General features: G+C 41.5%; 1 protein-coding gene across 1 annotated transcript in view; it reads right to left on the minus strand.

Moving 5' to 3' along the window:
- Positions 1 to 5918, minus strand: part of LOC110507937 (2-phosphoxylose phosphatase 1) — a 28108-nt gene extending 22190 nt beyond the window's left edge. The window contains exons 1-2 of the mRNA XM_036964989.1: positions 5784 to 5918; positions 4621 to 4764 (exon numbers count right to left, since the gene is read on the minus strand). Of these exons, the coding sequence (XP_036820884.1) occupies positions 4621 to 4699 (79 nt within the window). The 5' untranslated portion in view covers positions 4700 to 4764; positions 5784 to 5918. The remainder of the gene's footprint in view (positions 1 to 4620; positions 4765 to 5783) is intronic.
- Between the last annotated feature and the right edge of the window lie 18999 nt (positions 5919 to 24917).

Here is a 24917-nt window from a genome sequence, read left to right on the forward strand (position 1 = left end):
CCCCGTGGTCTGTCAGTCTGCCTCTACTCCCCGTGATCTATCTGCCTCTTCTCCCTGTGGTCTATATGTTTGTCTGCCTCTACTCGCCGTGGTCTATCTGCCTCTACTCCCCGTGGTCTATCTGTTTGTCTGCCTCTACTCCCCGTGGTCTGTCTGCCTCTACTCGCCGTGGTCTATCTGCCTCTACTCCCCGTGGTCTATCTGTCTGTCTGCCTCTACTCCCAGGGTCTCTGTCTGTCTGCCTCTACTGCCCGTGGTCTATCTGTCTGTCTGCCTCTACTCCCCGTGGTCTATCTGTCTGTCTGCCTCTACTCCCCGTGGTCTATCTGTCTGTCTGCCTCTAATCCCTGTGGTCTGTCTGTCTCCATGTCACTGCCTCATAGCTATCCTCCAAAACATGTCGTTGTTAGTTTGGCTTTCGTTCCTGTATTCTCTCTCTCTCTCCCTATTCCTTTCTCTCCCCTCTCTCTATTTCCTCTGATGTTATATTTCTCTTCATCTCTGTGGATTATTCTCTTCCCTCTCTCTATTTCCTCTGATGTTATATCTCTCTTCATCTCTGTGGATTATTCTCTCCCCTGACTCTATTTCCTCTGATGTTATATCTCTCTTCATCTCTGTGGATTATTCTCTCTCCCTGTCTCTCCTCTCTCCCTCTCCATTCTTCTCATTATATACGTACCTTTCTCTCTCTCTCTCTCTCTCTGTACCCTGCTCTCTTGCTTCAAGTCTTTACAGACGCCAGAAAAGATTGCAATTCTGTGAGTGCATGTCTTAACGCTGCATTGAGAATGTGTGAACTCTGTGACCCTGTTACCATCACTCTCTCTCTCCCTCAAAAGCAGAGGTGTGTGTCTGAGGGGGATTGTAGGCTGAAGTAACTTTAATGCACTACTTAAACCCATTCTCTGCTCCTGCCCTCTAATCTTCTCCTTTAGCAAAAACAAAAGGCAATAAAAGATTATGCTGAATGAAATCCCTCTGTAAATTGTTACCATTGAGTGTGTGCGTGCATGCGTGTGCACGACACACATGCATATGCCTAGGCTAATATGGTTCCCTTAATTTGTCATTGAGAAATGTGTCTTGACTCTTGATTGATTTCTCGATCACTTGAGGCAACATGGGATTTATGTAACCAAAGTATGGTCTGTGTTAGCGTCCTCTCCTTCCCTGTCATGTGATCTGTAGGTTGTCTGTTTGTTGGAGAGAGGCTGTCATAACTTATTCATCAGACTGCAAGTCATTATCCTCTACTACAGGGGAAGGCCCAGTGGGACAGCAGCACTTCATGTTCCATTGACAGTCATTCGTCTTTGTCCTCCACTTTCCCTCCCTCTCTTATCTGTTTTCTGCTTAAGTTCTCTCTCTCTCTTTTTCTATTTTAGCCTCTGACTGTTATCTTCCTGTTTTGGTCTGTTCTTTCTTACGCTACTTCTCTCACTTTTCCTCTCTTACTACATCTTTCTTTTCTTTCTGATTATTTTGAACATTGGGAAAACAAGCTAGTGTATTGAATTTGTTTGTGTGTGGATTATTTTTTGTTGTTGATGAAACTTGATTGATTACGGTGTGTGATACAGACAGGCAATAACAGATGGTTTGCCATGACTCTGACACTCTGCCTGCCTCTACGACCTCTCTGAAATCTGGACTGGGGTCGCCATGGCAGCAGAGGCGTGACACCTGTTTGACAAGCGACAGGGAGTCCCCACAGTAAGAGAGGTGTGAAGCTTAGTGGAACAGAGGACTGAGAAGGAGGGAAACGAAAACAGGAGGAGAGATATGGTGAGAGCGATAGAATAGAGGAAAGGAGAGACAGAGAGAGATGACAGGAGAGGGAATGGAAGAGGAGCGAGGGGGAGGCATTAACATCAACAGAGCGATACAGGAAAATATAGACTATAGGAATTGAAGGGAAGATAAAAGAGCAAGATGAAAGGAGAGCAAAGACAGAGAACGTGATGGAGGAAATTACATATACAGTGGGGCAAAAACGTATTTAGTCAGCCACCAATTGTGCAAGTTCTCCCACTTAAAAAGATGAGAGAGGCCTGTAATTTTCATCATAGGTACACTTCAACTATGACAGACATGACGAAATGAGGAAAAAAAATCCAGAAAATCACATTGTAGGATTTTTAATGAATTTATTTGCAAATTATGGTGGAAAATAAGTATTTGGTCAATAACAAAAGTTTATCTCAATACTTTGTTATATACCCTTTGTTGGCAATGACAGAGGTCAAACGATTTCTGTAAGTCTTCACAAGGTTTTCACACACTGTTGCTGGTATTTTGGCCCATTCCTCCATGCAGATCTCCTCTAGAGCAGTGATGTTTTGGGGCTGTTGCTGGGCAACACGGACTTTCAACTCCCTCCAAAGATTTTCTATGGGTTGAGATCTGGAGACTGGCTAGGCCACTCCAGGACCTTGAAATGCTTCTTACGAAGCCACTCCTTCGTTGCCCGGGCAGTGTGTTTGGGATCATTGTTATGCTGAAAGACCCAGCCACATTTCATCTTCAATGCCCTTGCTGATGGATGGAGGTTTTCACTCAAAATCTCACGATACATGGCCTCATTCATTCTTTCCTTTACACGGATCAGTCGTCCTGGTCCCTTTGTAGAAAAACAGCCCCAAAGCATGATGTTTCCACCCCCATGCTTCACAGTAGATATGGTGTTCTTTGGATGCAACTCAGCATTCTTTGTCCTCCAAACATGACGAGTTGAGTTTTTACCAAAAAGTTATATTTTGGATTCATCTGACCATATGACATTCTCCCAATCTTCTTCTGGATCATCCAAATGCTCTCTAGCAAACTTCAGACGGGCCTGGACATGTACTGGCTTAAAACCTTTTGTGACTGGGGCAGTATTTTCATTTTTTGGAAAAATAACATTCCCATAGTAAATGGGATATTTTGTCAGGACAAGATGCTAGAATATGCATATAATTGACAGCTTAGGATAGAAAACACTCTAAAGTTTCCAAAACTGTAAAAATATTGTCTGTGAGTATAACAGAACTGATATTGCAGGCGAAAGCCTGAGAAAAATCCAATCCGGAAGTGCCTCATGTTTTGAAAGCTCTGCGTTCCAATGCGTCCCTATTGAGCAGTGAATGGGCTATCAACCAGATTACTTTTTCTCCGTATTCCCCAAGGTGTCTACAGCATTGTGATGTAGTTTTACGCATTTATGTTGAAGAATACCCGTAAGCGGCTACATTGCGCAACTGGTCACCTGATGGCTCCCAGAGTGATTCTCGCATAAAATACAGAGGTAGCCATTATTCCAATTGGTCCTACTGAAAAACCAATTGTCCCGGTGGATATATTATCAAATAGATATTTGAAAAACACCTTGAGGGTTGATTATAAACCACGTTTGCCATGTTTCTGACGATATTATGGAGCTAATTTGGAATATTTTTCGGCGTTTTCGTGACTGCAATTTCCGGGTGATTTCTCAGCCAAACGTGAAGAACAAACGGAGCTATTTCGCCTACAAAAATTATATTTTTGGAAAAAAGGAACATTGGCTATCTAACTGGGAGTCTCGTGAGTGAAAACATCAGAAGCTCATCATAGGTAAACGATTTAATTTGATTGCTTTTCTGATTTCCGTGACCAAGTTACCTGCTGCTAGCTAGACAAAATGCTATGCTAGGCTATCGATAAACTTACACAAATGCTTGTCTAGCTTTGGCTGTAAAGCATATTTTGAAAATCTGAGATGACAGGGTGATTAACAAAAGGCTAAGCTGTGTCTCAATATATTTCACTTGTGATGTCCGTTGCGTTATGCTAATTAGTGTCAGTCGATGATTACGCTCCCTCATGCGGGATGGGGAGTCATTAGAGGTTAAGCAGGGGGACACGTCTGGCACTGCAGGATTTGAGTCCCTGGCGGCGTAGTGTGTTACTGATGGTAGGCTTTGTTACTTTGGTCCCAGCTCTCTGCAGGTCATTCACTAGGTCCCCCCGTGTGGTTCTTGGATTTTTGCTCACCGTTCTTGTGATCATTTTGACCCCACGGGGTGAGATCTTGCGTGGAGCCCCAGATCGAGGGAGATTATCAGTGGTCTTGTATGTCTTCCATTTCCTAATAATTGCTCCCACAGTTGATTTCTTCAAACCAAGCTGCTTACCTATTGCAGATTCAGTCTTCCCAGCCTGGTGCAGGTCTACAATTTTGTTTCTGGTGTCCGTTGACAGCTCTTTGGTCTTGGCCATAGTGGAGTTTGGAGTGTGACTGTTTTAGTTTTTTTTTCTATGCACAGGGGATATGGGGCACAATGACCTAACGGTGGCAGAGGCCATTTTCTACCGACACGTCATTGGGAGAACACTTAAGAGTATCTCAAGGTATCATAGTGGATAGGACTGGTCTAAATATAGAATGTCTCTAGAGGACCTGTCTTTGTTTCCATGTAAATGGGTCGCTTGGAGTGGAAAACACTAGTGGTCAGATATAATACACACACACCGTGTGATCATACACAAACATACCTGGATATACACACCAAACAATCACACACAAATTCCAACCACAAATAATGGCAGATGTAGAGACACTACAATACACTACACAAACACACACAGTTTACTTACAGAATTGGAGGCTGAGACTCACGATGGCCAGCACCGCCCCCACCACCACCAGGAGGATGAAGCGGTTCCGAGCCAGCATCCTGACAAGTGATTGGTCCGTCTCCCTGTCAGTCAACCACCCACACCTTGCCCCATTCCTGCTGTCTAAATAGGCACAACAAAAACAACCAACATTATGAAACAAACATGCCTATAACATGCCTCTAAACCAATAGAAGAAAAAACTTTACTGCACACAATGAACCACATAAATGAACTAAAGAAAGTAGTCAGCCACAGTTTGTAGCATTTTCCACTGTACATCCTGCCTTCTATGAATAGACCTATGAGAGAGCAGGGATATAGGAACAATCAGGGAGGGAAAAGCAGAAAGAACATGTAAAAAGCCCACCATTTACGTCAGTTATACACAACGCAACCCTGCTATTAGACAGACTAAAAATAAGAGCATGGCTAGATGAGGTAAAAATGGTGCCTCAATCACCTCCCCTCAGAAACTGCCTACATGACTTGAGATGTTCTCTCAAAACATGTTCATGCAAATATGAAACAATTATATGGTTTAGAGTTGGACAAACTAAACTGTCTCAAAATTGTTTTTGCTTCTCAATGTATAAATGTTATTATATGTAGCTAACCTGTATGCATCTTAATGTGGTAAAACTCTTCTGTGGAACTCCTGTAGTGATTAACTTTACTGAAACATTGTAGTAGGCTACCTGCGAGGAGATACTATTTCATGATGATTGCACTAATTAAAACAATGTTGGCGCATTGTGACAGCTTGTCTGCTCGTCTCGGCCACAATGCTATGCTGACCAGCTACAAGGGAAGGGATTATTTGTTAGCTAGTGAACTGGCTATCTAGATAACTTTCGTATTGTTATATCTAACACATGCACTATAGTAGCATCAATGCTTCCGGTATAACAGCTAAATGTACAACTTGTAAAGCTAAATATGTGGTAGTAAACTTGTCGGCTTTTTTGCAGAATCGAATGGTTTCGGTGAATTCGTAGCTACCTTAATAACGACGTTATTACAAAACGCCAAGCCTTTGTTTACAATGTACCTACTCGGGACAAACTCGTGGGAAAATGCTAAGTAGCTAAACTGCCTAATTAACATATTGCTTGCTGGTCGTTTATCTCGGATCATCTTACCAAGTAGCGAACCTCAATCAGAACTTGAATCCACCAAGCGCCGTGCCGGCTTTTACTCCTCTGAACTACCTATCCGTGTGGCTGTCCTGGGTCCTGCTTGCTGGCTCCACTTTGCTGCGCTAGCCTCCTACTCCCCTTTTCATATGCAACTGAAACGTAATGGCTCACTGCGCCGTCTCCTGGAAAACCTTCGCAATGCCACCGATTGCCACCGATGCCACCGATTGCACCCCTCTACTTTTGTCTCGCATCTCCACTATTCTGGTGTGAAACGTGGAGGATCATCCTGTCATCACCATTATTCTATGGCCATCAACCGATATGATGTTGTGATAAAATAAGTTATTCTAAACGATTGCACCAAAATAGGAATCATTTTGCTGAGAAACAGCTTGAAGGTTATTTTTCCCGGCCCATAGTTCTACTGTATACTAGGGCTATAATCAGTCGATGCTTTTGACCGTGGTGGAAAAAGTACCCAAAAGTCATACTGTAGTAAAAGAAAATATACCTTAATAGAACATGACTCAAGTAAAAGTGAGAGTCACCCAGTAAAATATTACATGAGTAAAAGTCTAAAAGTGTTTGGTTTTAAATATACTTAAGTATCACAAGTAAAATTATTAATAGTTTCAAAATCCTTGTATTATGCAAACCAGACAGCACAATGTTATTTTTTTATTTTACTTCACAGATAGCCAGGTGTACACTACAACACTGACATTTATTTACACATTTGTTAGAGGCCGTAGGGATGACCAGGGATGTTCTCTTGATAAGTGTATGCATTGGACCATTTTCATGTCAAAATATAACTTTATAAGTACTTTTTGGTATCAGGGAAAATTTAAAAAGTACATTATTTTCTTTAAGAAGTAAAAGTTGTCAAAAATTTCAATAGTAAAGTACAGATACCTCAAAAAACTACTTAAGTAGTACTTTAAAGTATTTTAGTTAAGTACTTTACACCACTGGCTTTTGATGATGATGTAGAAGAGGTGATCCCCTGGCTGATGAAGAAAGGAGGGAAATGAGGACAGGCGGGAGGGGGTAGAAGAAAAGCAGCAAGAACATCAAGGGTAGAAGATGAGAATATTGGGATGTTGTTAGAAATGCACACACAGACTAAGAGAGAGAGAGAGAGAGAAGGGGGGAGAGAGAGAGAGAGAGCGAGAGAGAGAGAGAGAGAGAGAGAGAGAGAGCCAAAGGAGCTGAATAATATTAAGAAATGCTATAGATTGAAGAAATGTAGTGTGGAAACCTAGAGAAAAAAAAAACAATTAGGCAATAACTAATTCAATCCCTTTTAGACAACTTCCTGGACAAAACGTTTCACTGTAATAGTGAAGGTGTAAACTTGGCAGTAGGAAACCTAAACATTATATTTGACCTCTCAGCTTCCCTATCAAATACAAAAATGTCATACAGAAATCCGAAGAAAATGAATAACAATGGCAAAGGATTTTATGAAGAATGCAAAAACCTAAGAAAGAAATTGAGAAACCTATCCAACCAAAAACATAGAGACCCAGAAAACCTGAGTCTACGCCTTCACTATGGTGAATCACAAAAAAAAAAAAAGGATAAAGAAGGAACAGTGCGTCAGAAATCAGCTCAATATAATTGAAGAATCCATAGACTAACCACTTCTGGGAAAATTGGAAAATGCTAAACGAACAACTAAATCTATCCAAAATGGAGATGTATGGGTAAACGATTTCTCCAATCTTTTTGGCCCTATAACAAAGAACAAACAGCAAAAACATATACAGGATCAAATACAAATCTTAGAATCAACTATTAAAGACTACCAGCACCCACTGGATTCTCCAATTACATTGAATAAACTACAGGACAAAATACAAACCCTCCAACCCAAAAAGGCCTGTTATGTTGACGGTATCCTCAATGAAATTATAAAATATACAGACAACAAATTCCAAATGGCTATACTTAAACTCATTCACATCCTCCTCAGCTCTAGCATCTACTTCCATATTTGGAACCAAGGACTGATCACGCCAATCCACAAAAGTGGAGACAAATTTTACCCCGATAACTACCAATGGGACATGCATCAACAGCAACTTTGGGAAAATCCTCTGCATTATCATTAACAGCAGACTTGTACATTGCCTCAGTTAAAAAAATGTGCGGAACAAATGTCAAATTGTCTTTTTACCAAATTACCATACGACAGACCACATATTCACCCTGCACACCCTGCTATACAAATGGATGTAAAGTGGTGTTGGGGGGGGAAACATATGGCATTATAAAATCCATGTACACAAACAACAAGTGTGCGGTTAAAATTGACAAAAAAACACATATTTCTTTCCAAGGGGCCTTGGGGTGAGTCAGGGATGCAGCTTATGCCTCACACTCTTCAACATATACAGTTGAAGTCGGAAGTTTACATACACCTTAGCCAAGTGCATTTAAACTCAGTTTATCACAATTCCTGAGATTTAATCCTAGTAAAAATTCCCTGTCTTAGGTCAATTAGGATCACCACTTTATTTTAAGAATGTGAAATGTCAGAATAATAGTACAGAGAAATAGTTATTTCAGCTTTTATTTATTTAATCACATTCCCAGTAGGTCAAAAGATTACATACACACAATTAGTATTTGGTAGCATTGCCTTTAAATTGTTTAACTTGGGTCAAACGTTTCGGGTAGCCAACCACAAGCTTCCCACAATAAGTTGGGTGAATTTTGGCCCATTCCTCCTAACTGAACTGGTGTAACTGAGTCGTAGGCCTCGTTGCTCGCACATGCTTTTTCAGTTCTGCCCACAAATGTTCTATAGGATTGAGGTCAGGGATTTGTGGATGGCCACTCCAATACCTTGATTTTGTTGTCCTTAAGCCATTTTGCCACAACCTTGGAAGTATGCTCGGGGTCATTGTTCATTTGGAAGACCCATTTGCGACCAAGCTTTAACTTCCTGACTGATGTCTTGAGATGTTGCTTCAATATATCCACATAATTTCCTACCTCATGAAGCCATCTATTTTGTGAAGAGCACCAGTCCCTGCTGCAGCAAAGCACCCCACACAACATAATGCTGCCACCTCCGTGCTTCACGGTTGGGATGGTGTTCTTTGGCTTTTTCCTCCAAACATAACGATGGTCATTATGGCCAAACATTTCCTCCAAAAAGTCTGATCTTTGTCCCCATGTGCATTTGCAAACCTTAATCTGGATTTTTTTATGGCGGTTTTGGAGCAGTGGCTTCTTCCTTGCTGAGCGGCCTTTCAGGTTATGTCGATATAGGACTAGTTTTACTGTGGATGTAGATACTTTTGTACCTGTTTCCTCCAGCATTGTCACAAGGTCCTTTGCTGTTGTTCTGGGATTGATTTGCACTTTTTGCACCAAAGTACGTTCATCTCTAGGAAACAGAATGCGTCTCCTTCCTGAGCGGTATTACGGCTGCATGGTCCCATGGTGTTTATATTTGCGTACTATTGTTTGTACAGATGAATGTGGTGCCTTCAGGTGTTTGGAAATTGCTTCCAAGAATGAACCTGACTTGTAGAGGTCTACAAAGGTAGGCCTTTGAAGGTAGGCCTACAGGTGCACCTCCAATTGACTCAAATGATGTCAACTAGCCTATCAGATGCTTCTAAAGCCATGACATCATGTTCTGGAATTTCCCGAGCTGTTTAAAGGCACAGTCAACTTAGTGTATTTAAACTTCTGACCCACTGGAATTGTGATATAGTGCATTATAAGTGAAATAATCTGTCTGTAAACAATTGTTGGGAAAATTACTTGTGTCCTGGACAAAGTAGATATCCTAACTGACTTGCCAAAACTATAGGTTGTTGAACAAGACATTTGTGGAGTGGTTGAAATGACGCCAACTTAAGTGCATGTAAACTTCCAACTTCCACTGTATATCAATGAAATGGCGAGGGCACTAGACCAGTCGGCAGCACCCGGCATCACCCTACTAGAATCTGAAGTCAAATGTCTGCTGTTTGCTGATGATCTGGTGCTTCTGTCTCCAACCAAGGAGGCCTACAGCAGCACCTAGATGTTATGCACATATTCTGTCAGACCTGGGCCATGACAGTAAATCTCAGTGAGACAAAAATAATGGTGTTCCAAAAAAGGTAAAGTCGGCCAGGACCACAAATACAAATTCCATCTCGACACCATGGCCATAGAGCACACAAAAAACTATTCATACCTCGGCCTAAACATCAGAGCCACAGGTAACTTCCACAAAGCTGTGAGCCAGCTAAGAGACAAGGCAAGAAGGGCCTTCTATGCCTTCAAAAGGAACATCATATTTGACATACCAATGAGGATCTGGCTAAAAAATACTTGAATCAGTTATAGAACCCATTGCCCTTTATGGTTGTGAGTTCTGGGGTCCGCTCACCAACCAAGAATTCACAAAATGAGACAAACACCAAATTGAGACTCTGCATGCAGAATTCTGCAAAAATATCCTCAGTGTACAACTTAAAACACCAAATAATGCACGCAGAGCACAATTAGGCCGATACCCGCTAATTATCAAAATTCAGAAAAGAGACGTTCAATTCTACAACCACCTAAAAGGAAGCGATTCCCAAAACCTTCCATAACAAAGCCATCACCTACAGAGAGATTAACCTGGAGAAGAGTCCCCTAAGCAAGCTGGTCCTGGGGCTCTGTTCACAAACTCAAACAGACCCCACAGAGCTCCAGGACAACAACACAATTAGACCCAACCAAGTCATAAGAAAACAAAAAGATAATTACTTGACACATTAAAAGAATTAACAAAAAGCAGAGCAAATTAGAATGCTCTTTGGCCCTAAACAAAGTGACTGACCCAAACTTAAGGACATAGCTTTGACTATGTACAGACTCAGTGAGCATTGCCTTGCTATTGAGACACTATGTTTCATCAACATGTTAATGAGATAAGGTATGACCATAGAGAATGATAGACGCCTCTTGTGCTCAAAAGCCAGTTTTATCATGGGTAGAGCCATTTTGAAGTGGTCAACTGGGTGGGACTTCCTATCGGTTAAGGAAGGATCACATAATTCCATCCAGGTCATCAGGAGGGATTAGCCAATGAATTACATTCGTGAGCAAACATTCCATAACTGCAGGTGGCAGTAAATCACCTACCTGGTCTTTATACCTGTTTGAAAACACACTCCAGGTGTCAGTATGCACCTTTTCAGATTGTTCACCAACTCTTAGTAGTAGTAAAATAAGAAAATGGACGACTTCAAAATGGAGATGGCCTCAATGGCGCTGCCTGTGTGCTCACAGATGCCATAATGGGATAGCTATTGTTCTCTATGGGTGTGACTGTTATTTCAATGTTTCTCCCAATAGGGGTCATAGTTGACCCTGTATTTGACCTTGCCTTGGGGAACGCATGTGTTCTTCTACAAAGCCTTTTTGTGTCAACTCCCACTTTACCTCTATAGTCTGGTCTCCTTCACCACCAGCAGTTACCATAACCGGTAAGCTAGGTGGTTGCTACTTAAAGTCCCCAGGACATTCACAGTATTGGGCAAGACTGCCTTTTCTTCTTGTGCATCAGATGCATGGAATAGTCTACAATCCATGCTTCGTCTAGACATGTTAGTGCCACTGAATGAACTTAAAATATTGATGGGAGACTCTGTTACAGAGGAGTGGAAATGCTTTTCTTAGGATGGATCATGTTGTTATAATGGTGCATGTTCTAATTATGTAATGTGTTGATTGTTGCTGCCTTCTTGGCAGCAACAATATATCCTGCATATCCTGCAACCTTGACCCTACAGATAATTAATCACCTACAAGTAGACACAACATATCACCATCAGGCAGAACTACCTAGAGGCGATTGTTTCTTTTGGAGGCAATTTTTAACAGAAGCTGGTGGGAGGAGCTATAGGAGGATGGGTTCATTGTAATGGCTGGTATGGAATGGATGGAATGGTATCAAAAACGTTTGACTCTGTTCCATTAAATCCATTCCATTAAGATGAGCTCCTCCCATCAGCCTCCTCTGCTTTATAATGACCTGAAACATTTTTTAGGTAATGACATCATAATGTATATGTATTGTGTTGTGTGTCTACACACTGTGTCTTTATTTGATGTTCTGGGCACCCCACAGCTCCCTCTGCTGGGATCTCTTGAATGGGCCAATATTTACTGGGAATTTATAATTATGCCCACCTGTGAGGTAAAGTTGTTGTGATATTGATTGCCATTGCCTTGCATGCTGAAGAAGGGCTCATACACAAAACATTTGTGCGGAAATTAAATGTCAATTGAAATGTATTTACAGGAGTGCTGTCCTATTTCTGTTCTTCTAATGACCTGCAGACCTCTACGTCTTTTGGTGTGTTTTCACAGACTTGATCTGTTTGCAGATATTTTGTATTTATTTATACAGGTTAGTCTCATTGAGATAAAACCTTATTTTCAAGAGAGACCTGGTCCAACCAAGACAGCAGCAGGTTGGATATAGAAGTATACTGCTTCTACTCCATTCTTTAAATGGTTGGTTAGAAGAACATCATTGTCAAATCAACTTTTCGGCAAAAAGATAAGGGGTGGATAGACGATGTAGGCTACTTAGTGAGCATCAGTATTTTTAAATGGTATATTGTCCGCGACCTACGAACAATCCGGATCTCGTAACCTTACCTTCTGTACGAGGCTAATCCGTGACAGCACCAATCTGACAAAAAAGAACAAATGTTATTTAATTAGCTCTGTTCTTTCACATCAGGGTAGGTGAAGGATGGGAAACAATGAAACAAAGGGATTTAAGATAGGATTAATTTTGAAGTCCTTTGAATGAGAACTGCTTTGTTAGAGCGCAAACTTGTGGACACATTGAACTTCGACAGCACTGACTATCTTGTGCTTGGCAGAGCAACTTTCCATAGTGCATTCCAATGGCTAGTTCCCCAAGTTTTTAATCACTCTCTATTCTATTATAATGCGGTTCAAACAAGGGAGATTACAACGATCTTCTGAGTTCTGGTTTTTAAAACAAAGTATCTGTGCAATGGAAGAATGCCCACTCTGGAGTTAGACATTCCCTATGTGGCTGGATGGCGCATAGAAATATACTGAACAAAAATATAAACGCTACATGCAACAATTTCAAAGATTTTACTGAGTTACAGTGTATAAGGAAATCAGTCCAATTGAAATAAATTCATTAGGTCCCAATCTATGGATTTCACATGACTGGGCAATGGCGCAGCCATGGGTGGGCCTGGGAGGGCATAGGTTCACCCACTGGGGAACCAGGCCCAACCAATCAGAATGAATTTTCCCCCAAAAAGGGCTTTATTACAGACATAAATACTTCTGAGTCATACTTAAATACACAGGAGGTTGGTGGCACGTTAATTGGGGAGGACGGGCTCGTGGTAATGAGTGGAATAGTATCCAATACTGTACATCAAACACATGGTTTCCATCTGTTTGATGTCATTCCATTCACTCCGTTACAGACATTAATATGAGCCGTCCTCCGCTAAGCAGCCTCCACAGCTTAAATACCTTATATCTAAGTACTGAGGTCACTGAGTGTCTTGATCATACCATATCGCTTCTTGAAAATGAAACACTGTCTGATAACACTAGGCCTGTTTCACTGAACCACTTCATGCATATCATGTTGGTGATCTCATTGCTGGTTATAGTATAAAATATGCAAATTCTTGATTTATTTCTTGCTGTTTTTATCGTGTGATTTGAACAGCCCATCCATTTGACCCGGAAGGACCCCTAACTAAGGAGCATCCCTGCAGTCCCGTGGCTTTTAGATGGCTCCTCGTGGCCCCTTCTTGTGTCCTGGGGCCAGGGTACAGAGTGCAGCAAGCAGGTCTCTGATTATTGATGATTGAATTAGGCATTGATTCAGTGGAGGATCCCAGGCTGTCCTGGGCTGGCCTGTCTGTCTCAAATTCCTGGGTTTGTTCCTGCAGTAATATCTGAAGGTATGACAGTCACATGAGCCAGGCTGCCTGCTAAACGTGCCTCGACTTAAAGAGGCCTCTTCCACAGGCCCATACGGCAATAAGAGTCATGGGATGGGGAGGGTGTGTGTGATTGGAAGTAGTGTGTGTGTGTGTTTCTTATATAGGCCTAGTCGGTATCTAATAATTGTTTTAATTGAGAATATATCTGCATCGTGACACAGATGTTTAGTTTTATGACTGCTGTCACACTGTTTGTTATATGCACTGCAAAAAATGTTGATCTCTTGGATTTGGATTTATTATGGATCCCAATTAGTTCCTGCCAAGGCAGCAGCTACTCTTCCTAGGGTCCAAAGCACCCACATTACATATAAAACAACATGTAAAACAGTGAACTATGTTTGTACTGAATGAGCTAAAGATAAAACAGTACATCATATAACATCCCTACACCACCACGTGTCCACAACACAAAATGTCCAATACCACCATACAACAATATCACAATGTGTCTGTACTTTTGTGTGTGTCTCTTCACAGTACCCGTTGTTCAATAAGATGTATTTTTACCTGCTTTTTAACTCTGATTCTACTGCTTGCATCAGTTACCTGATGTGGAATAGAGTTCCATGTAGTCATGGCTCTATGTAGTACTGTGCGCCTCCCATAGTCTGTTCTGGACTTGGGGACTGTGAAGAGACCTCTGGTCGCATGTCTTGTGGGGTATGCATTGGTGTCCGAGCTGTGTGCTAGTATTTTAAACAGACAGCTCATTACATTCACCTCTTACAAAAACAACTAACGATGAAGTCAATCTCTCTTCCACTGTGAGCCATGAGAGATTGACATGCATGCCATTAACATTAGGTCTCCATGTACTTTTAAGGGCCAGCCGTACTGCCCTGTTCTGAGCCAACTGCAATTTCCCTAAGTCCCTCTTTGTGTCACCTGACCACACTACTGAACAGTAGTCTAGGTGTGACAAAACCAGGGCCTACCTTGTTGATAGTGTTGTTAAGAAGGCAGAGCAGCGCTTTATTATGGACAGCTGCCCCCTAGGAACTTCTGATTCTACCTGGATTATGTTTGAGAGTCTTCCATTAAAGAACACCCTCTGTGTTCTGTTAGACAAGTAACTCTTTATCCACAACATAGCAGGGGGTGTAAAGCCATAACACACATGTTTTTCCAGCAGCAGACTATGATCGATAACGTCAAAAGCCGAACTGAAGTCTAACAAGACAGCCCACACAATCATTTGATCATCTATTTCTCTCAGCCAATCATCAGTCATTTGTGTACTGTGCTTGTTGAGTGTCCTTCCCTATAAGCATGCTGAAAGTCTGTTGTCAATTTGTTTACTGTGAAATAGCATTGACCAGAAACAATCACAATTTTTCCAGAAGTTTACTAAGGGTTGGTAACAGGCTGATAGTAAAGGGGGCTTTACTATTCTTAGGTTGCGGAATGACTTTAGCTTCCCTCCAGGCCTGAGGGCACACACTTTCTAGTAGGCTTTAATTGAAGATGTGGCAAATAGGAGTGGCAATATCATCCGCTATTATCCTCAGTCATTTTCCATCCAGATTGTCAGACCCCGGTGGCTTGTCATTGTTGATAGGCAACAATAATTTTTTCACCTCATCCACGCTGACTTTACAGAATTTAAAAGTATAATTCTTGTCTTTCATAATTTGGTCAGATATACTTAGATGCGTAGTGTCAGCGTTTGTTGCTGGCATGTTATCCCTACGTTTGCTTATCTTGCCAATGAAAAACTCAAAGTCATTGACAATATCAGTGGGTTTTGTGTCACATCCTGACCATAGAGAGTCCTTATTTTCTATGGTGGAGTAGGTCAGGGCGTGACTGGGGGGTTAGTCTAGTTTATTATTTTTATGTGGGGTTCTAGTTTTGTTTTCTATGTTGGTGATTTTGTATGATTCCAATTAGAGGTAGCTGGTAATCGTTGTTGAATACTTAAGTAGTGTTTGTGGGATATTGTATTTTGTCTAAGTGTATGTAGCACCTCTGTAGTCACGGTTCGTTGTTCGTTTATTGTTTTTTGTTAAGTTTCACCCAATAATAAATTATGTGGAACTCAACATTCGCTGCGCCTTGGTCCGTTTCTACAAATGATCGTGACATTTTGTGATAAATGAGCCATCTGATTCAATTAACGATGGAGCCGAGTTGGCTTTCATTCTCAAATTGTCATTGAAGGTGCTCCAAAGTTTTTTACTATCATTATTTATATAATTTATCTTTGTTTCATTGTATAGTTTATTTGCATTTTTACTTAGCTTAGTCACATGATTTCTTACTTTTCAGTACATCTGCCAATCAGTTGTGCTGCCAGACTTATTTGCCATACCTTTTGCCTCATCCCTATCAACCATACAATTTTTAAATTCCTCATCAATCCAAGGGGATTTAACAGTTTTTCCAGTCATTTTCTTAATGGGTCACTTTGCTTATTAATAACTGGAATAAGCAATTTCATAAATGTGCCAAGTGCAGCGTCTGGTTGCTCCTCATTACACACCACAGACCAGCAAATATTATTTACATCATCAACATATGAATCACTACAAAACTTCTTGAATGACCTCTTATACAGTGGCAAGAAAAAGTATGTGAACCCTTTGGAAATACCTGGATTTCTGCATAAATTGATCATACAATTTGATCTGATATTCATCTAGGTCACAACAATAGACAATCACAGTCTGCTTAAACTAATAACACTCTAACAATTATACATTTTTAGGTCTTTATTGAACGGACTGTGTAAACATTCACAGTGCAGGGTGGGAAAAGTATGTGAACCCTTTAATAACTGGTTGACCCTCCTGTGGAAGCAATGACCTCAACCAAACTTTTTCTGTAGTTGCAGATCAGACCTACACCGGTCAGGAGGAATTTTGGACCATTCCTCTTTACAAAACTGTTTCAGTTCAGCAATATTCTTGGAATGTCTGGTGTGAACTGTTCTCTTGAGGTCATGCCACAGCATCTCAATCGGGTTGAGGTCAGGACTCTGACTGGGCCACTCCAGAAGGCTTATTTTCTTCTGTTGAAGCCATTCTGTTGTTGATTTACTTCTGTGTTTTGGGTCTTTGTCCTGTTGCATCACCCAACTTCTGTTGAGCTTCAATTGGCGGACAGATAGCCTAACATTTTCCTGCAAAATGTTTTGATAAACTTGGGAATTCATTTTTCCGTTGATGATAGCAAGCTGTCCAGGCCCTGAGGCAGAGCAGCCCCAAACCATGATGCTCCTTCCACCATACTTTACAGTTGGGAGGAGGTTTTGATGTTGGTGTGCTGTGCTTTTTGTTCTCCACACAGTGTTGTGTGTTCCTTCCAAACAACTCACCTGTAGTTATCTGTCCACAGAATATTTTGCCAGTAGCGCTGTGGAATATCCAGGTGCACTTTTGCAAACTTCAGATGTGCAGCAATGTTGTTTTTGGACAGCAGTGGCTTCTTCCGTGGTGTCCTCCCATGAACACCATTCTTGTTTAGGGTTTTACGTATCGTAGACTCGTCAACAGAGATGTTAGCATGTTCCAGAGATTTCTGTAAGTCTTTAGCTGACACTCTAGGATTCTTCTTAACCTCAAAGTCGCATTCCGCGCTGTGCTCTTGCAGTCACCTTTGCTGGACAGCCACTCCTAGGGAGAGTTGCAAAAATGCTGAACTTTTACCATTTATAGACAATTTGTCTTACCGTGGACTCATGAACATCAAAGATTTTAGAGGTACTTTTGTAACTCTTTCCAGCTTTATACAAGTCAACAATTCTTCTGGGATCTATTTTGTTTGAGGCAATGCTTCTTGTGAATAGCAAACTCACATTTTGTGAGTGTTTTTATTAGGGTAGGGCAGCTCTAACCAACATCTCCGATCTTGTCTCTTTGATTGGACTCCAATTAACTTTTGGAGAAGTTATTAGCCTAGGGGTTCACATACTTTTTCCATCCTATACTGTGAATGTTTAAATTATGTATTCAATATAGACAAGAAAAAAAACTATAATTTGTCTGTTATTAGTTTAAGCACACTATGTTTGTCTGTTGTTGTGACTTAGATCAAGATCATATTACATTTGATGACCAATTTATGCAGAAATCCAGGTAATTCCAAAGGGTTCACCTACTTTTTCTTGCCACTGTACACTATATTAGGCCCAGCCTTTGGAACTTTGGTTTTCCTAGATATGGCTATTATATTGTGATCACTACATCCTATGGATTTGGATACTGCTTTAAAGCACATTTCTGCAGATTTAGTAAATATGTGATCAATACATGTTGATGATTTAATTCCTGTGATGTTCGTAACTACCCTGGTAGGTTGACTGATAACCTGAACCAGGTTGCAGGCATTGGTTACAGTTTGAAGTTATTTCTTGAGTGGGCAGGTTGATGAGAGCCAGTCAATATTTAAATCACCAAGAAAATATACTATTCTGTTGATATCACATACACTATCAAGCATTTCACACATATTATCCAGATACTGACTGTTAGCACGTGGCGTTCTATGGCAGCTTCGCAAAAGAATGGGCTTTAGGTGAGGCAGAAGAACCTGTTGCCATATTACTTTGACAGAATTTAACATTAGATCGTCTCTAAGCTTTACAGGAATGTGGTTCTGAATATAGACCGCAACACCGCCCCCACTTACATTTCTGTCTTTTCGGTAAATGTCATAACCATGTATTCCTACTTCTGTATAATCAAAGGTATTATCTAAGTGAGTTTCAGAGAATATGAATGTCATCTGTTACAAACAAGTTATTGACTTCATGGACCTTGTTTCTCAAGCTGCATATGTTAATATAATATGGGCTATTTTTAGCACTTTTCTGGGTTGCTTGATTGTTTTTAATGCTTTACTGGGAAGCTTATCAGAAGTAGACTTGCTCATGTTATTTATATTGGAGCTGATAGTGAAGGGTGAGCTGCATAAAGTGGTCTTCCTACTATAGCACACCGCCTCAGTGCTAACAGTGTAACTCTGGTTTATTGGCTCATGGTTACTGCTTACAATAGCTGTAGGATAAACAGTGGTATTCAGGGCAATTAGGTGGACATAAATTAAGTTATTTACATTGTGTCTGCCAACGCCCCTAGGATAATATACATTTGATGCAGCATTATGACGACATCATTGCCACATTGGTAGAGATTAACTGAGTTTGTCTTGGGGTCATTGATAAGTCTTGTTTCAATGCAGCCTTGAAATGTGTGGAGTCCAGGAGCCAAATGGCCATAATAACGGCCATCTTTAAATCAGGCGACCCTGCTGACGTGAGTAACTACAGGCCCATTAGTATACTACCTGTGGTGTCAAAGGTTGTTGAAAAGTGTGTAGCAGAACAACTGATTGCCCACCTAAACAACAGCCCCTTCACATTACACTCCATGCAGTTTGGCTTCAGAGCGAAACACTCCACAGAAACGGCCAACTGCTTTCTTCTGGAAAATGTGAAGTCCAAGATGGACAAAGGGGGTGCTGTTGGGGCTGTGTTTCTGGACCTAAGGAAGGCTTTTGATACTGTTAACCATGAGATTCTCATCACAAAATTGTCCAAGTTCAACTTTTCCCCTGATGCCTTGAGATGGATGAAATCATACCTTGAAGGCAGAACTCAGTGTGTCAGAGTGAGCAATGAGCTGTCGCCCACTCGTAGCTATGATGTGGGCGTGCCCCAAGGGTCAATACTGGGGCCCCTCCTGTTCAGCCTGTACATTAATGATCTGCCTTCTGTCTGTACTGGGTCTGAAGTTCAAATGTATGCAGATGATACAGTGATATATGTGCATGCAAAGAGCAAACAACAAGCTGCACAAGAACTCACTACTGTAATGGTCCAGGTTACAAAGTGGCTCAGTGACTCGTGTTTGCATCTCAATGTGAAAAAAACTGCTTGCATGTTCTCCACAAAGAGGACAACAGATGCTACTGAGCCAGATGTCTCAGGGGAGAAGCTCCAGGTGGTATCCGATTTTAAGTACCTTGGCATCATACTTGATTCCAACCTCTCTTTTAAAAAGCATGTGAAAAAGGTAATTCAAATAACCAAATTCAACCTAGCTAATTTCCGATTTATACGAAATTGTTTGACTACAGAGGTAGCAAAACTGTACTTCAAATCTATGATACTCCCTACTGCTTGACTAGTTGGGCCCAAGCTTGCTGTACAACATTAAAACCTATTCAGTCTGTCTACAAACAGGCTCTCAAAGTGCTTGATAGGAAGCCCAATAGCCATCATCATTGTCACATCCTTAGAAAGCATGAGCTCTTGAGTTGGGAAAATCTTGTGCAATACACCGACGCATGTCTTGTATTCAAGATCCTTAATGGCCTGGCTCCCCCTCCACTCAATATTTTTGTTAAACAGAAAACCCAGACATATGGCAGCAGATCCACAAGGTCTGCCATGAGAGGTGACTGTATAGTTCCCCTAAGGAAAAGCACCTTTAGTAAATCTGCATTCTCTGTGAGAGCTTCCCATGTCTGGAATACACTGCCATCAGACACACATAACTGCACCACATATCACACTTTCACAAAATGCTTGAAGACATGGCTAATGGTCAATCAGATTTGTGAACATGGTCCCTAGCTGTGTGTTGCCGCTTTCCATGTTGTCTGTTGTCTGTAGCTTGTGAGGTGTGGAAACACTTTGTTGCTTTTATGAATTTTGTCTTGCTGCTTTTTGTTTTATGTTGCTCTGTCTGTATGCTGCGTCCTGCTTGTCCTATGTTGCTCTGTCTGTATGCTATGTCTTGCTTGTTCTATGCTGCTATTGTCTATATTGTAATTGTTTTTAATAACCTGCCCAGGGACTGCGGTTGAAAATTAGCCGGCTGGCTAAAACCGGCACTTTTACTGAAACGTTGATTAATGTGCACTGTCCCTGTAAAAATAAAAAATAAACTCAAACTCAAGATGATTTGGATGGACTCCGTCATTCCTGTAGTGTGTCTTCTGTTTCTAGAAGGTTTCAAAGTTATCTATAAAAGTGACTCCAGCAGAGTACAGTAGTCTTTTAGCCAGATGTGTAATGCCAGTAGCCTGCTGAATCTTTCACACCCGCGGCCCAACGATGGTACTGGACCTGAAATTAATGGCAGTTTTTTTGAGTCTTTTAATGCTAAAATCAGTTCTTTAAAATCAATTTTCAGATGTTCCGAGCTAGCCCTCCTGATGTCGTTTGACCCCACATGGACTACGACAGTGTCAGCTCCCAGCATGTGTCGTAGAACAGTAGGAAGCAGCCATGTGATGTTCTGAACTCGTGCTCCTGGGTAGCACAGGGTTTTTGCCTTGGGGACCGAGATGTTTCTCACCATAGATGTTTCTCACCATTCTCGCCTATGATGACAGCTGGTGATGTTGAATGGGCCGGTTTCTCAGGCAGCCTCACGGTCTGATAAGTTTGGGAGCTCTGAGGATCTGAACTCGAGGTAGAAGCCACCGGAGAGGGAGACAGAACAGAGGAAGAAGAAGTAGGTACCTCCGGATCCAATCTTGAATGGGAAGCGCTGGAACCTCTGGATCCAAGGCGGCAAAACCGTTTCTGGTCTGTGTCAGGTCTGGGCTCATCTTGCCTAGATATCTCTTACCATTAGAATGCATTAACTTGACATCTTACCAAGGTCATTTTCCATGGTAATAGAGTTACGCTGAGACTCTGTTTCTTTACTTTATAATGAAGAATCAATGTTTTATAAGTCTCAGCGTAATTCCGTTACCATGGAATTGCCGTGACCCGTTTTATTTTTTAATCATTTGGAGGCCTCCACAAGTTCTTCAAACTACAGTGTGTAATTTTAACTCTCATGTCACTGTGGTTCAGTCTGTGTCTGGGTGCCCACACACACAGATGAGCAGCAGGGAATGCTGGGAAAGGACCAATTTCTTCCAGGTCAACCAGTACCATACGTGGCATGAGGAAAAACCCAGCACCTGCGAAGGGTTAAAGTTTAACATTGCCACTGGTGCACACACAAACACACACTGTAAAATACACACAGATATATTAATAGCAGCTGCTTGGTATAAAGGTCAGTTCAAAGAGAGGTTCAGGAGCCAACTGGCTAGAGATATTAGTTGATCATTGTCTCTGCAGACATATCTCTGGTTCAAGAAAAACACATTTTAAAAGAGTAAGTGATCAGTTAAGTTTTCCAAATCAACATGTACTTGAAGGTACAGGTTAGTTCATACTAAGCTGAGGTGGTAATATAGAGAATTGGGTGAAAGGTTAAGTTCCAAATTTGGTGAAATGGTAAGGAGTTCAAGATATAATTTACAGTATTAGGATGATTCAGCTCAGTATTAGGCCTAGACGACATTTTTTACATAAATGCACGTTATTAGTGTCCTAAGCATATCCACATGTTTACATGAACAAAGACATACCTGTAAAATATGAGGATCCCTCCACTGGCTGTAAGGATATCCCTCCATGCCATGACAGTCTCCTTATATGGTGGATGTGACACAAACACACCTCAGCTACTTTACACACATGGGCCTTCCCAGGTATTCCGCAAATCAACAATCTTTGTAAGGGACCACCCTAACATGGCAGAGCACACTTTTACGGTCGACAAGCTGACACAACTCACCTCTCCCAAATATAGCGGGAAAAGGAACCTAGACGTTCCCTTCTCTTCAGTCAGCTGGAGGAACGTCAACCATAGTGAACTGAAACTAACTTCTGGCAAACCAATTTTAGAGCATTGTTTATCATTCAAATGTCGTTTTATTTCAGTTAAAGACATTGTATTATGTGAGGACACATAATTATGTGAGGCATTTATTGTAGCTGGGGGATTTTAACAAAGCTAATCTGAGAACAATTCTGCCTAAATTCTATCAGCACATTGAATGCGCGACACGATTTGGTAGCACTCTGGATCACTGCTACTCTAACTTCCACGATGATTACAAAGCCCTCCCCTGTCCTCCATTTGGCAAATCTGATCATGACTCCATTTTATTGCTCCCCCGGTTATTGGCAAAAACTAAAACAGGAAACGCCCATGCTCAGGTCCATCCAACACTGGTCTGACCAATCGGATTCAACGCTTCAAGATTGCTTCGATCACGTGGACTGGGATATGTTCCTTTTAGCTTCGGACGATAATATTGATGTATACGCTGACTCGGTGAGCAAACTACCTGCCCTCCAGGACATCTACAGCACTCAATGTCACAGGAAGGCCAAAAAGATCATCAAGGACAACAACCACCCGAGCCACTGCCTGTTCACCCCGCTATCATCCAGAAGGCGAGGTCAGTTCAGGTGCATCAAAGCTGGGACCGAGAGACTGAAAAACAGCTTCTATCACAAGGCCATCAGACTGTTAAACAGCCATCACTAACATTGAGTGGCTGCTGCCAACATACTGACTAAAATCTCTGGCCACTTAAATAATGGACTTAATAAAGGTATCACTAGTCACCTTAAATAATGCCACTTTAATAATGTTTACATATCCAACACTACTCATCTCATATGTATATACTGTATTCTATTCTATACCATCTACTGCATCTTGCCTATGCTGCACGACCATCGCTCATCCATATATTTATTTGTACATATTCTCATTCACCCCTTTACATTTGTGTGTATAAGGTAGTTGTTGTGAATTTGTCAGATTGCTAGTTAGATATTACTGCATTGTCGGAACTAGAAGCACAAGCATTTTGCTACACTCGCATTAACATCTGCTAACCATGTCTATTTAAACAGATATTTCTGAGTAACGTGTCTAGAGTAGACCAACAACACTGGTTCAGGGAATTTGATTTAACTAGGCAAGTCAGTTAGAAACAAATGATTTACAATGACAGTCTACCCCGGCCAACACTGGGCTGTGGGTTCTCAGCTGTGGGTTCTCATGATACATCTGTTTTGATTATTTTGACTTCCGAAACAAACTGGTCGTCCCTGCCAAGTTGTGTCTGACACTAGATCAATATAAGCACATGACTTTATGTGACAATACTTTTGGTGACAATACTGTAGATTGCTATTTTACATCCAGATGCATCTGTTTAATCATTGAGTGAAGAGTTACGTGTATATTTACTCTATCCAGTACTGTAATGGCATTTAACAGTGAATTGCTTTATTTTAGCAACTTCTCCCTAAACGTCAGTAAGACCAAGAAGCTGATCGTGGACTACAGGAAATAGGGGGGCGAGCACGCCCCATCCACATCGACAGGGCTGTAGTGGAAGAGGTCAAGAGCTTCAAGTGATCCACACACACCCACACAGTTGCGAAGAGGGCACGACTGCTCTTCCCCCTCAGGAGGCTGAGAAGAATTGGCATGGGCCCTCAGATCCTCAAAAAGTTGCACCATTGAGAGCATCTTGACTGGCTGCATCACCGCTTGGTATGGCAACTGCACCGCGCTCAACCGCTAAGCACTACAGAGGGTGGTGCGAACAGTCCAGTACATCACTAGGGCTGAGCTCCCTGTCAGGACATCTATATCATTTAGGTGTGGCAGGTAGCCTAGTGGTTAGTGTTGGGCCAGTAACCAATAGGTTGCTGGATTGAATCTGTGAGCTGATAAGGTCGTTCGTCCCCTGAACAAAGCAGTTAACCCACTGTTCCCCGGTAGACCATCGTTGTAAATAAGAATTTGTTCTTAACTGACTTGCCTAGTTAAATAAAGGTTAAATTAAAAATAATATCAGGTGGTGTCAGAGGAATGCCCAAAATGGCCAAGAGCCCTAAGAGAACTACTACACTGTACCCACATCCACACACTGGTTTCAGTGTATTCCCAAAACACTGGGGAAGATCATGGGATATCGTAGTGAGTCTTGGCAGAAAGACTAGGAAGCTGTAATCTTATTCTGATGAAGGGAACAAATTCTCAAGCTCTCCCTTTGGCTCTATGCCAGTTTTGGACTGTATTACAAGTCCAGAGGATGTGTGATGTTCACACACAGCATAAGAAAGTCAGGATACACCTCCCTACCTCGCTAAGCCTACAAGGAAAGAACTATTACATAAAAAGTGGTAATGGACATCCACACGGTCAAAATCACTGCAGAGTAATTCCATTAGGACTCAGTGTTATTAGAGCATCTACAGATGTAGGATCTAAATTTGAGCCAGTTTGTTACA

Source organism: Oncorhynchus mykiss, chromosome 27, assembly GCF_013265735.2.
Source record: "Oncorhynchus mykiss isolate Arlee chromosome 27, USDA_OmykA_1.1, whole genome shotgun sequence".
NCBI classification, from domain to species: Eukaryota; Metazoa; Chordata; class Actinopteri; order Salmoniformes; family Salmonidae; genus Oncorhynchus; species Oncorhynchus mykiss.